General features: G+C 39.9%; 1 protein-coding gene across 1 annotated transcript in view; it reads right to left on the bottom strand.

Moving 5' to 3' along the window:
• The window catches only part of hs6st1a (heparan sulfate 6-O-sulfotransferase 1a), a 103,758-nt gene extending 93,010 nt beyond the window's left edge, over nucleotides 1-10,748 (bottom strand). The window contains exon 1 of the mRNA XM_079453004.1: nucleotides 9,881-10,748. Coding sequence (XP_079309130.1) covers nucleotides 9,881-10,401 — 521 coding nt within the window. The 5' untranslated portion in view covers nucleotides 10,402-10,748. The remainder of the gene's footprint in view (nucleotides 1-9,880) is intronic.
• Nucleotides 10,749-14,815: the final 4,067 nt, after the last annotated feature.

Here is a 14,815-nt window from a genome sequence, read left to right as displayed (position 1 = left end):
CATTTTAATGAAAAAAATAAAGTTCTCTTTTTATTATTGTTACTGTCCATTTCTGCTTTTAGACACAAATTCTGTATTATTAACCCCTTTCAAACATGGATCAAAATAACCATCATTTTTATCACTGCAAAATACTACATAAACAATACCACAGCACTTTCTTGTTCGAATGATGGGTGCGGGGGTCATCTTTTACATGAAGTAAATGATTTACCACAATTTATTTGCTAAGAGTATCTTTGTTTGTAAAACACTGCTAATGTGTAACTGACTATATATTGTAAGGGCTTATGCAATTACTAATTTGAACAAAGATACACAGGACTCCACACAGGCTTGGAATTCTCATGGTCGATCTTGGACTCAGAAAGAACTAAATAACACAGCAGGGGGTTCAAAAAAGAGAGACAGACTCTCTCTTTCTCTCACACAACCACCAGAAAAACTATCAAGACGGGACTCTCTGCAGACCGAGAGGCATGCTGGGTAATTCCAGAGAGGCCTTTGTTGAGTTGTGGTCAGATGAGGTCTATAACAGGTTCCCAGGAGAGGGACACAGAAGAAACAGTTCCCCACAGAGTATGTGGAGAGGAGGAGAGTTAAGGAAAATCTCCTGTAGATGAGAAGGTGAAATTCAGCACCTCTTCATTCATTCGGATTTCTGCTTCGCTCCAGCTCAAACCCGTCTTGCTCAACTCCGGTCACAGAAAGAACCTCGCTTTTCTTTCTCACTCATCACCCCTCCTCTCTCTCTCTCTCTCTCTCTCTCTCTCACTCCTCTGCAGTGGCAATAAATCAAGCCCGCTCGCTCTCTCTCTCTCTCTTTTGCTTTACTAGATAACACCGTTCAGAGCTGCCAGCTCAGTGGAGTTCTCGACAGCGTGGCCGTATCAGCAGAAAAGTGTATAATACTTGAACATTATGTGCCATAATACGGCCCCCACAAATAAACTTTCCTCCCCAGATTCATGCTCCCTGGAGTGGGACGGCAAAGGACACAGGGAAGTGAAAACCGGTCTTATAATACGTAGCCAATGGTGTGGAAGAACAGCACTGCCCAACACGCTAGAGTTCCGTCATTTGGGGGATCTGCCAATAATACTGTCAATCAAATTATTGTAATTTGATTTGTTTTGAATAGCAAAACTTGCCTACTCTGCACAAAAAAAGCATTTGTGTTTGTCTGCATTGCAAGTGATGCAAACAATCCAACCTGCCAGCAATTCAAGTGTAAACAAATAGATGTCACCAATAGCAGTTCAATTGAATGAATCATACTGAACTGGACCGTTTCAAGAGGCCTTGAGTGCAAAACACAGGTGCACCATTTGAAAAACAGCTTCTACACCGACCATCCAAACTTGAACCCGCATCGAATAAACTTAAACTTTATAGCACTCAAAAGTGCTTAAAACAATTGAACATTAGGTACCACAGATACAATTTTACATATTACACACAGTCCTGTCCAGGATTCATTGTACATGAAGTCTAGCCAGAAGTCAGCCAGACTCCTCTATCCAAACCACTCTCTAAATCTCCTATGCATAAACACTCACGCTTTTAATCTAACAGATAGTCATGAGAACACATCGAAATGATACTCATATGATAGATAAACCCTTGACCTCTGATTTCTCTTAGAAACATTAACCAAGGGGCATATGCAGGTTATTCAAAGATGTTCAAATAGGGGAACATATTATTCCCAGAATAAACCAAATGAGAGCAAGATGAGAAAGAATAGCATTTACAAATGCATAATGCAAATGCACGGGAACCTCTTGCAATACTTCATACACAACATTTATCCGTCCCACAAATTTCAACAGGTCAGATGGCCATAAACATAAAATCCAAACATAAATGAATACAGACGTTCTCGTTCTGACAGTGGTCCATGCATACTAGTGCATGAAAAAAATCATGAGCAACAGCTTGTTATGCAAATTGTTATGTGTGATTATGAATGCAAAATGTATTGAGGAAAGCTTGCGAGGTGGAAAGCATCTAAACAAAACTCTGCAACCTGTGCTCGTATACAACAAAACACTGACGGCAAACTCGTGATCACACGCCCACTATTTCCAAAGCCAGTCACTGACAAACAGCTCTGGTGGGATGGCTAGTTAACTCGCATCATACACGGGTCAATAGCTTTCTTCTTCCGTGACTACGCCAATTAATACCTAAATTATACACTTTTACACTTAAAATTCAGGTAGTATCTGTAAACACAGATCCAGGGTCACATTTGTCCAATTAACGTTCTTGAGCTTAAAATTAAAATCTCTCCTTACATATAAAAGCTTTGAAGATTGAAGATACCAGCCTCATCTATACATAAGAGTAAATGTGAGAGTCTTCATATGACCAATGTGGAATCGGTAGCTTTACAAATGAAAGCTCGGCTGCGGGCCAGCTCACACCGGGAGTGTGGAGGCCCTAATTATGAATTATAAAAATGTTTACTAATTAGTCATTGCATAGCAATTTGTCCACAGCACGCAGAAATCAATTTGGCGCCACCGTCGAGGGTTTTACCTGGCAGCGCGGCGAATAACAAGAATTCAAAGCAAACGCCTGTTCAAAGATGACAGGAATGTTTCGGCTCGGGCCGAATCACTCAGCACTGGCCAAAACTTAAATAAATTAAGTCAATAAGACTCATAATCACACAATTAATGAAAGCGAAAGAAAGTAAGAGTGACAATGAGGTGTTCCTATAGTACAGATCAAGTGACGGAGAATTGCACTAGCAAGACAAAGGTCATGGGTTCAATTCCAAAGAAACACACAATCTGACTAAATAATATGTATAGTTCACTTTAGTTTGGATAAAAGCATCTGCCAAAAGCATCAATTTAAATGTAGAGAGGAATAATTTCTAAAAGGAAGAGTTCAAGCATACTGTTCTTAACCCACAAGACATTGACCACAAAATGTGTGGTCAATGTCTTATACATTTTCAATAAAATTACAATGTATCATAAAGGCGGCATTTGTGCTGTATTCCAAGTTACCTGAACTTCAGTCACACGATTCTTTGTGAGGAAAAATACACAGATAGAAATATTTGGTCATGTGACATGAGGGCAAAAAACAAACCAGAGTAATTTGACATTTTCGGATGCACTTTTCTTCAAACGAACGTGAACAAGAATCACGGATAAAGAAAACAGCAATCCAAAGCCAAAGGGTCCAAGTTGGTCAGTATCGGCATTGAAGTTGTGTTCACGTATTCATTTATGCAAAACACAAAGGGCAGGCTGAAGGGTGGTCAAGTCTTTGTTTATTAAAAAGCCATTAGTGATAGAAGAGGCAATGAAGCGCTCAGTCATGCAGTGCAGACATCAGGTCTGGCTCAAGGGCACGATTCTCTTCACGGGCCATGAGATCCATATCATCAGACGGCAGACGGCCGATCCCTCCAGCTCATTAATATTAATATCAGCCAGTTGAAAAACTGATCTGGCCGGTAAACCAGATGATTTGTATTGATCAAAGTTGATAAAACCCCAATGTACTTGTACTTTAAACTACTAAATTGACATTTAAACACACGGTCATACAAATACAGAGAAGCATTTTGAACATCTTGATAAAGCCTCAAAGTCCTCAGCGAGTTTTGCATGCCGATCCTAAAACAAGGGCGGCCCGAGTCACGACCTTCCCTCGAAAGTGACCTGCATCACTTCGCACACACTTACAATCTCTGTTAGCACTTTTTTCACACAGTTGAGATGTCAAGCGACAAAAAAGGTCTGTCTCTCTGAAATGCGAGCGATAGCTCCTCTAATCGCAAAACATTCATTGAAGACAAAGAAAAAAAAACTGCTTATCTAACAGGAACACTATTGAACGCTGTCAAGCAATTACCAACCCTCCACAGACAACACTCAGAATTGGGCCAAGATAATCACCAAAGAGCGAGGTAAACAAGAAGCTCTTCAGCAGTCAGAGCCAGTGATCAAAACCGCCTTTCAACCGATCAGAGAAAAGGAGTCATTTTTCCCCGTGCAACCGACTCCGTACAGTGTTTCTATCCCTCCAAATATCCAATTACAAACACAAATATGAGTTTTACACATTTGTGTAGTAGGTTGTTCAAGGCTGCCAAGAAACATGTGTGCACATAGTTAAAGCGACAACGGTATACCCCAAAATGAAAATCTGTCACCATTAACTCACCCTCGAGTTGTTCCAAATCTAGGAAAAATTACAATGGTAATCAAAAGTTCCCTCAGACGTTCGTAAAGAATTGGCAACATCTTGAGGATGAGTAAATGATGGCTGAAATTTCTTTTAGTGTGAACTTTTCCTTTAAGTTCTGTGAATTCGTTTTTGGACTCTTCATTTAATTGTTATGTTTCTTTTGATTTGGATTTACGGAAACTTTTTTGCAATGTCACACTATTGGACACAAGAGGGCTTTTCACACTGCGCTTATCTTCATTCTAAACCCCTCCTTTAACCCCGGGTAAACAAACGTTTCACACTTGTTATTTTGAAGCGGGGTTATCCCCGCATTTCACCCGGGGTTATGGAACCCTGCTCCAAGGCAGGGTTAGCACCGCTTTTGCAGGGTTAACCCTGCATTGCGGTGCCAAACGTGTGCAGTGTGAAACAAAAAAGGGGATGGAATGACACGTCCAGACACATAGCAACGGACACCCAATCAAAAACTGAACAGCGCTTGCCTCATTTCACAAGCTGTGCACAATCACAGAAACTATGTGCGCTGTGTAAACAATCCTTTGAGTTTTTTATTTATTTGATTAACATGTGTAACGTCTTAGGAGGCTTAAAACAGCCCAACGGATTTGCGAGGCGAGGCTTTTTCCCGGATGTGGAGCAACGAGGTATCCTTTTATTTAAAAAGACCGCACACTATTTTTATTCAGTCAGTTTGAAACTGCAGTATTAGTCCATTCATGACTGTTGACACCGCAAATATGCAAATAAGAATGTTAACCCAGGGTTTGGTGATGTACAGTGTGAATTGTCAGGTTATGAATACCCAGGGTTATCTCTTAACCCCTGGTAAATTAAAAGCACTGTAAAACGTGAAACAGATACCCCAGGATTCTGTTTACCTTGGGTTAAGAATAACCCGGGGTTAACGATTTCAAACGTGAAGTTGTCTACATTCATATCGAAAACATTTTAGGTCGATTTTCCTGCAAAAAAAGTGATATATACCATTCCCATGATAGCAAAACTACTATACTGTTTCAAATGTTGCAATTGAATGTCCCTAGAGCCCAAATCACAGATCTTGATTTCGCAGTGTGTGAGCACCGATTCCGCATTACAGCATAACAAGCTTTGAGCAGCCTGTATTTAATCTACGCTGATCTGATGGGATTAACACATCGAGGTCAATCTGCTGCTATGCGGCCCAGCTCCAAGCATTTATTTTACCGGTCCGGGAAAACTGGCCGTAAGAACCTCCGCGCTCCACACCAAAAGGGTCTAGGGACCACCATGCCATCTGACTCTCATTTCCAGAGCCAGAATCCATGAGCTTGAGGATTTTATAAACTCGGAGCTCCTGACCTCCAGACCACAAAGATCACACGACCACGAACCACATAAGATTATAATTTGTGGAGACAAAACCACACATGCTTCTAAGCAGAAATCAAGCCTTTCAACGGTCACAGTCACATTGTGGCTTTAGTACCCATGTGGAGGAGAACATCTTTAAAAATTGACTGTACCGGAGAACATCTACAAAAACTAAGCACTGCATGAGAGCTTTTGCAATGTTGGCCATTGGTGCATCGCACGTTTACTCCATAAAAACATATTTTTTCTATTTTAAACACAAGATCTACAAACTCCAGACATAACCCTGTGTAATGCATTCTGAGATAATGCCCTCCACCAATGTACACCAAACATTGTTATTTATAATACGGTAGTTGCCTATTAGTAGGACCTACCGTTTAAGAAATTACATTAAATCTCCCATGAAAATACATTTTCTCTAATGTTCTAGTCACGCTGCAGCCAATATCCAAAAAGCCACGGTGTGGAAAATTATCTTGCCTGTTTGATTAGAGACTGACATCGCTGGAGGAGCAGGAAGTGATGGAGGGGGTTGAGAGAGAGAGAGAGAGAGAGAGAGAGAGCGCAAGGCTGAAGGAATGAGTGTGGATATGTCTGAAAATAAAAGAAAAGAGTGACAGCTGAATTTTTCTGTGCCAGATTATTGGACTGGGACTCAAAATCTGCTGCAATATCTTTAAATAGATGGCGCAGGAAAAAAGTGACAGTAGTTGCACATGGCCCAGAATGGGCGAATACATATTCACAGTAATAGATACATGTGGGGAATAAAAGTCTGAATCCCAGATAGATCAACCTATTGGAATGCCCAAGCAAATTCTTCATTCATTTTATGTTCATTCCTAAAACGTACAGTTTAACTTCTTCAAAAATAACCATTATAAATGTCTGGAATAATACGGATGTAACAGTCTGTTCTGGTACCCCATTGGCACATTGTCATTTTAAGTTAATTGTGTCTGCTTGATCGCTGCGCCAGCCCTCCTAACCAGGCTGCCCACCAACTGTGATTCTATCCTCGTCCATGACAGCTAAAAATGAGAAATCACAGCAAACAGATTACATTCTGTAAGCTCGCAAAATGTGAAAACTACGGCATAAAGAGGAAGTTGTGATGGTGTTTTTTTCTGCATTGCAAATGTACATCCAAGTGCCACTGCTTCTGGAATCAGAACAAAAAATAGGATGGGACTCAATTTTATTCTTCACAAATCATTAGGATCATTGGAAGCTAGAAGCCTGGCAATTATGAGTCAATATAGTCCCACCTCCCCTGCCGCCACATACGTCATGAAGAGAATTGATGTCATTTGTAGGCAAGATTTATGTTTGAATAAATAATAATGAATCGTGCAAGTAAATTACTTAAAATGAGCACTGCAATATTCCATAAAAAAATAACAATTGACAATTTGGTATGAAAACTCAAATTCAGCCTGTTCTTTACACAAGCTTTCACATATCTTCAGATAATCATAGACTTTTTGTACCGTTTTGTCCTTTTAAAGTTGGACAGCTGCTTGTCACTGTCCGAAATGACAACAGAATTTTGACAACACATGTACGGTAAATTCAACCCTCGCTTCCTGCAGAGCAACTCGGATGCCCATCCTTTAATTTCCTCTCTAAAGGATTCCAACACAGCATTCCTGTTTCTACCGTTCTGGAAATATAAGCCAAAGAGCAGATGCTGGCAGTTCATTAAACAAACTACACACAGCCTAAAGCAGCAGGACCGATGCAAGACCGGTGCCTTGTACTCCAACGGCGGTGATAAAAAAAACAGCCACCGATGGCTGATCACACATCGCTGTGGGAAACATTTTCCAACATCTCACACCCACACCAAAACTCTCCTTTGGACTCCAGTCTGAAACCCCTGTGCTTTATGCTTGACGGTAACACACACCGCACGCCAGATGGCTTCCGAGTGAAACCAGCGCTTCGATGAGAATCTGGTCATACACATCTCATTAAGCAATTAAAATTCCACCATCATTCTCACAATACGGGTCCCCGGGGAACAAGACGCAGAAAATGCCATTCGGAAAATCCCAAACATCTGAAAAAGCAAACGGTTCGTAATTAAAAGCTCGTCCTTTGCTACTCTAATGACCAGTGAAGAGGAGAAACGTGGAGCGCCTCAGGAGCCATGAGAGAGATTTCGACATAAACAACCCCGTTAAACACGTCTAACAAGCATGCAGATTGACACAGCTGTCAGATGACTTCCCGCCTGTTGTTTGGAATGGCGCTGGCTTCCGTGCACTGTAACTCAATGGACTGACGACAGGTGGTAAACCTTGTGCTGTGGCTGCCCAACATGTTTCAAATCTTGGAGCAGTCAACGCTTAGTGAGGGAAGATACAAGCCTGCAGGGAGCTCCTGTACTAAATCAAAATGTTTGTAATGATAAAACAACACTGACATTCCAAAACAAAGACTACGGCAGCAATTAATCATTAACTGCGGTTTCTCATAACAGCTTGACAACAAGTTGTCAAGAAAATACCTATGATGAAGAAACAGACAATGAATTTGTGAGTCTTAAGAGTGAGTTTTATATATAATCACGCTCTAAACATTTTGTCTGCAGAGTGACATACGCATCATACCTGTCAACATTTGGGAACCAAAATCCAGGAGACTCGCGACCGAGGGGGGGGTTTGGTTTGCGGGGGTGTTGTGCAGGGCAAACGGGGCACCCCTCTGTTATAAATCTTTTGATTGCTTTATATCAAACTTACTTATACTTCAGTATGTTCTCCATGAATTATTAAGTTCTGTGAAAACCAAACATTTCTTTAAGAAACATCCATGTGACCTACAATGAGCCTTCAAAATCACTGTAACTAATAAAATGCTTAGATCTGTGCAACAAAGAAGCATGTCAAATCCAAATTATCTACACACAGTATTTCCCATTTAATTACTAGAACAATGCGGATTCTGAAAACGAGAAATGTCAAAACCTGTGACGCCTCTTTCAACGGATAACCCCGTTCTTATCTTTCAGACAAAGCGTTAACGTACACATGTGTGATGAATTAGGGAAGAATCACACTATGTGGTCTGTCTGACTTCATGGGAAAGATCATGGGAAAGATTCATCAAAGAAAGTAATGTGCATCCATATAAGCATCGTATTCCTGATCTCGCCAAAAACAACAATAGTCAGTGCATCTCTTTTATATTAGGAACAGGGATGGTTTTGACCGGAGGCTTTGACTCGAGCATCCAGACAAGAGGAGTTGGGCCGGTGATTATTTGGCAAATCTGATCTGATGTATTTGACATCACAGGGCTTAGATAATCGAATCCAACAAATCCTATTAGAAACTAAAACACTGTCTACATGCAGGGTTTTAAATGGATTTTACATCATTTGAAAAGTTAACATGATATACTTTGCAAACAGTAACGCGTAAGCTCCTTTAGTGCTCCGAGATAAAAAAATTGACAAAGAATGAGTGAGGAAAAGCTTCAATGTCGAATTTACAGTTCTTGACTGAGATACAACAAAATGAAGTGGACTACAAACAGCCAGTTTAGCCTGATCTGACAAAGGGTGTTTCTACAGAGTGTCCAGGCTGGTTTATATTCCAGTATACTGGCAAAACGTCCTGCAGTGTTTGCAAAAAGCGCTTTTACAACACAATCATTTTCCACCTCCAGCACATTTGGGGGAAAACACAAACACATGCAGTAATCAAAATGACACAAACATTTGAGGAAGCAAAGTTTTTCCAACTGTTTTGCACCTCACCACAACTTCTGTGGCACGTCTGCTTTACAGAAAAGTGCCGTTTCTGTCAAATGTCATAGTTATTAGAAATACTTATATTAGAATAAAATAAGTTATTCGTTACTAGAAATACACTAAAATTAAACTGTGGTAGAATGGTATTTAATTCAAAGTTATATTTAAGTTTCGTTAATATTGCCATATTTACGTAACATGTAACTGTAGTCTTTTTTCCTAAGTCAAACACTGTGGCATTTTAGTGGAAACTGTGGTGATCAGGGTACATCTCTGACAGACTGTCGCCTGGTTACTTAAAACCACAAATGCAAAGAGACCCAACTGTATAAATAACGGTTTATGCGAGAATATTTTTTATTATAAACATACCGCATGTGATGGTAAGTAATATAAATTATCAGTTTTCTACCTATATAACATGTTGGAGCATCACAAACTGTATGCGCAATATGATGAACACAAATCATACAAGACCAAACCTCCCCCAGAAAACACATTTAAACATTACTGTATATTAGATGCATTTAAATGAGAAAGCATTACCTTTGGTTTTTCATCCTGTTCTCTTTCTTGTTCAAAACACCCGGCACGCAGTTGGTGAGTTCGGTCCAGTCCGCATGTAAGCCACAACTCCAACCGGTGGAGAAGCGAGAAAAGAGCCACGTCTCTTTCCTATTGGGTCGGTAACAGGTACACTTCTTCTGTCCAGGTCTGCAGTCGCACGGTACCTCCAGCCTCACGTTCTGGACCAGATGCCTCCCGAACGTCGTGCCGCCGGTCTTCTGGATGTGGAGGAACACGATCACATCATCCCCTTTGATTTCAAAATCCACAGTGCGCTCCAGATCTCGGATGGGGAAGTAGTATTTCTTCACGTAATGTGGATCGGGAGTCGGGAAGAGATCCGCATCGTCCTCCTGCGCGTAACCGTGCGGAGATCCGAAGTTCATCATCCCCGGGGCCACGTACTGATACAGAATCAGCATGAACAGAACCGAGCCGACAACGATGAACAGAAATTTACTGCTCCTCTCAACCATGTTCCTTCCAGTGAGGAGGTTCATGTGTTACCATTTCCCGGTTGACCGTTTTTTTGGACGCCGATACACTGTCTCCATAAAACCAGCGCGATCAGAGCAGCGCGCGAGCGAAGTAAATCATCAGACACATTGTATCGGAAAGTGAAGCATCGGACACATTGTATCAGAAGTGTTGCGGGGTCGGATCCAGCGCGATCGCCCTCTATCTCTCTCTCTCTCTCTGCCACTGTGACAGTGTGTTTGCAGACTACACTATGTTTAAAGTCCTCGACACATCGATGTGAAGCTCCTCGGGCAGCGTGCACAGCGACACCCACTTTCACAACACACGCGCGCTCCAGACCCGCTCTCAAACCTAACGAGGAAATATCTCGTTTGTGGCGAACGCCTGCGACTTTTATTGAAATATGCGTTTCTTTAAACTGAGCTCCCTGGTTAGGCCCATGTTGCCAAAGCTGATGTTGAAAAACATATCATATATGTAACAATATTTTATAGCTTTTTTCATCAGTTAATGCTGAGCAGTGAACAAGTTGTAGCACAGCCTTGAAAATGATTTATTTATTGATTGAATTAAAACAAAAATGTTTTCTTCCATTTGCAATTTTGTTAAACACTGAAATTCACTCTATTGCAAAAAGAAAACGATTGTGCGAGGAATATAACAAATATTTTTTCCAAGCTGTGAAACATAAAATCAACACACAGACCGGTTGGGCTTTAGTACAAATGCTTAAACTCCTCCTCCACAGCTAGTGGGCAGTATTGAGAACTCTAAAGTTGATGCTTTACTGCCACAGGCATGAGTTTTTGTCTCTTGTGTCAAGTGTATCACTCATATTTTTATTTGCGTTATCAAACAATAGCCTTTGGTTTACTAGGTTTACCTAGTTCTTCTTAGGAGAGATGAAGCCTAATCCTTTGCAATGAATTTGTTAAAAAACAGCTAAATTGCTAATTGTATTATTTGAATACTGTCAAATAATGTGCGGAGACAGTAATACAACAATGTTTATAAACATTTCCCCATTCACCATCCAACCCAATGGCTACTCAAGAACTGATAAAACTAAAGCTCTGGGTATCGTCGTGCTTTGCTAAACTAATGCGTTAACATAAGTAATTCCCCGGCTTATATCTCTCTACGCCGATGATCTTGTACGGATTAACTCAAACAAATTATGTTTGCAGCTCGCTCGCTTAAATACCACAAGCCAAATTAACATATTTTTATTTACAATCGAGGGGCAATGGCGGCTTGTCGTTTGATATCATGATTATTGCGCCTGGGGCCCCGGCGCATAATGAAGCCGTGGAAATACTGTGTTGCGGCTGATCATTGCTGCTGAGATACTTCGCTGAGATATAAATGTTAAAGTCACTCCTGCCCTCTGGTCCGGTTATGCAGTTGCAACAGCTCCTGGAGCACATGATGGGCTCCTTCATGCATAACTTGCAGCACATTTCCTAAGTTTCACAGACTTGATGCATGATAGGTGTTTTGTTGAATGTAGATTGGATACATGAATTAACTCCATGTAGTGCTAATAGGGACTCACAACGTCTTAAAGTTACACTGGACTGCCTTACGATGAACCTTGTTTTAATAAAATGTGACATTTTAATAAAAGTTTTTCTAAAACTATTTGTGTTCTGTTAAGAACCGTTCAAAGAAAGCAACTTATTGAGGTGGTTTGTACAGCAGCGGGTTTCCATTTGTGCAGCAGTCAAACTAAAATGTAAAACCTCTATCTTTCTGTGTTGCGCACACACAGGGCTGCTTTTGATTAAGGGACGGCCTTCCTGACTAGACCACCTCTGACCCCTGGCATCACTAGGGCCATCTACATAAGCGCAATGGAATGTTGTTGTTATTTTTGTCTAGAGCAGGGTTTACTGATGGTTCAAGTCTGAAACAAAAAGCTTTATTTTTATTTCATGGCAGAATGAATAGATTAAGGTCTTTATTTGAGAAACACCCAAAACGTATAAACATATTATCTGCACAGGTGGGTGTCTCGGACCTGCACAATAATAATGTCAAATCACATACTCGAAATACATGCTAATATTTATTACAAAAATGTCATTTTGAAATATACAGGTACAATCAAAGCTCTCATAATTCATACTTAAGAGCAGTAAAAAAGCATTGCATTATATAGAAATAGGGATTCAGATAAATTTGCATTGAATAGCCTATTATTGTTGAACCAAAAATGATGCTATTCCGAACATGACTTTCTGTCTTATTAAGAACACAACAGGAGATATTTAGCAAAATCTCAAAATATCTTCTTTGTGTTCTGAGAATAAAGAGTCATGCACAAGTTTTGAACACATGGGGGTGCATAAATGATTTACTGGGGGAAATCCCCTTTAAGGTGCAGTGTATGGAATTGAATGTCATCTAGTGGTGACGTTGTGAATTGCAACTAACCGCTCATACACAACAAATGTGCACAACCGTACCATGTCCTTACAACACTTTGGTCAAACCTTAACATTTGCATCTCTATGTAGATGTCCTCATAAACCTTTTTCTGTGTCACCTTCTGAGTTTAGATTTACCCTACAGTCTTGACTAAATTAATGATGTGCACAGATTTAACGGATTCATGTGGGAGTTATTTATTACTTGTTTCAACACCCACAGTGACAGCAAGAACGGCCGTTTTTAAGACCTGTTCGAGTGTGTGTGACCAAAAGAAGTGTAAGGTCAGAGTTATGCAGCTATTCTAAGCTGCTGAATGTGTAATATTACTGGACTCTAATAGACAAGGGCAGTCTGAGCATTGTGTCTGAGTATTGCCTACCTCAGATGGACTAGATTTGGTGTAAAAGAAAACAAAGCCCCATTCCCAAAAGAGAACAGGAGCCAGGGTGCTGTAGACACATCAACTGACTTGAAATTCTGATGTAAGCCCTGAATCATCTCGTATGGTTACTTGCACTCATTTGAGCAAGTGTTGTGGAGGGGGAGATGGGAAAGTTACCTAAAGAAACCAAGAACTCCTTTAGTTTCTGCATAGCACACAGATTTTCCCAGAAATGTCTGTTTGCAATAGCATCATAATGTTTGGCCTTGTATGGCTTCACAAAAGCAATAAATTATCAAGATAGAACAACACAATGAGTTACAGAGATGGAAGAAACCACAGCAAGTTAGTTGTATTTTGGTTTGTTTGCATTAAAACTAAAGAGATCAAATAATTAAAAGGGTCTGTATTTCTGCTGATAAATAATCACTGTTCATTGTAAACACAATGCGGGGGCAATAACAATGCAGCCTGGAATCTTTGCTTACAAAAAATAATTGAATGTCATACTGGATGATACAGAATTGTGAATAGAAAAATAAAACACACAATAAAGAATAAAATAGAATGAAACTGTAACAAATTCAAGAGTGTTCCAATAATTTGTCAACAGCGAAGCTCTCAATTATTGATATAGGCTTTATTTCCATATATCAGCAAAAATATACCTTTTTGCTCATAAAAAGTTTAGTATTAGTTATCATAGCATTTTGTCACAGTTTTGTATCATTGCAAAGCAACTGTACAGAAAACACAATCTAGAAAAATACATATTGTACTATTATTTACTAATTCACTAATAAAGTACTGCAAATCTTCCATAAGGTGTACATTAGCGACAATATTTGTATAAAAAAGAATACAATGAGAGCCTCAAAATCTATTTGCTATTATAAATTCAATACCAAAATTGTATCTGCCTTTCCAGCTGCGATTTTAAGTTACTCCTACTAGTTTGTTCAAGGCTACATATCATCGGTTCCTCGTGTTTTCTTGCCTCACTTTCTTAGGAAGCCTGCTCAAACAAGGAAACTTCTTTTGTTAAGCACACAAAGGCATCTGATTTAGTTCCCTGAGGTTTTTCATTCAATTTGAAATGCTATCAAGTTGGTTAAACGAATGAATTATAAAATGAATAATTCATCTACTCTGTCTGGAAAGAGAGAGAGAGAGAGGGAAAATAGCGAGGGAGAGAAATCATTATAATGAGAAAAAGAGAAAACATGATAATGCAGCATCCTTGTCCAAACCAGACTGCGCTAAAGTAATGAAAGAAAAATCAACGGGTCCCGCTCACCCAGGTATGATTATTTATTGAAGAGACATTATTTTATGAGCAACTGATGGTTTTCATTGGGTTGTAAGTGAGTCTCTGCTCCAAGGTCACGTTGTGCTGAACAAATAATTTATAGGTCCTCCAGGGAACACATCATGCAGACATTCATCTGAATGTTATGTTCTTACATTGAAATTGCTCCAAGCAATCAAAAAAAACTGTAGATATCCTTTAGCATAATACAGATATAATCTGTGATATACAGTACATTCATTCCTGTAACTGGTGGAGCATGGCGCCTGCAACACCAAAGCCATAGATTTTTAAACACACAAACAAATAC

This window comes from Barbatula barbatula, assembly GCF_947034865.1.
Source record: "Barbatula barbatula genome assembly, chromosome: 3".
In the NCBI taxonomy this organism is placed as follows: Eukaryota; Metazoa; Chordata; class Actinopteri; order Cypriniformes; family Nemacheilidae; genus Barbatula; species Barbatula barbatula.
Note: the sequence above shows the minus strand (reverse complement) of the source record. Positions and strands in the feature narration are given on the sequence as shown.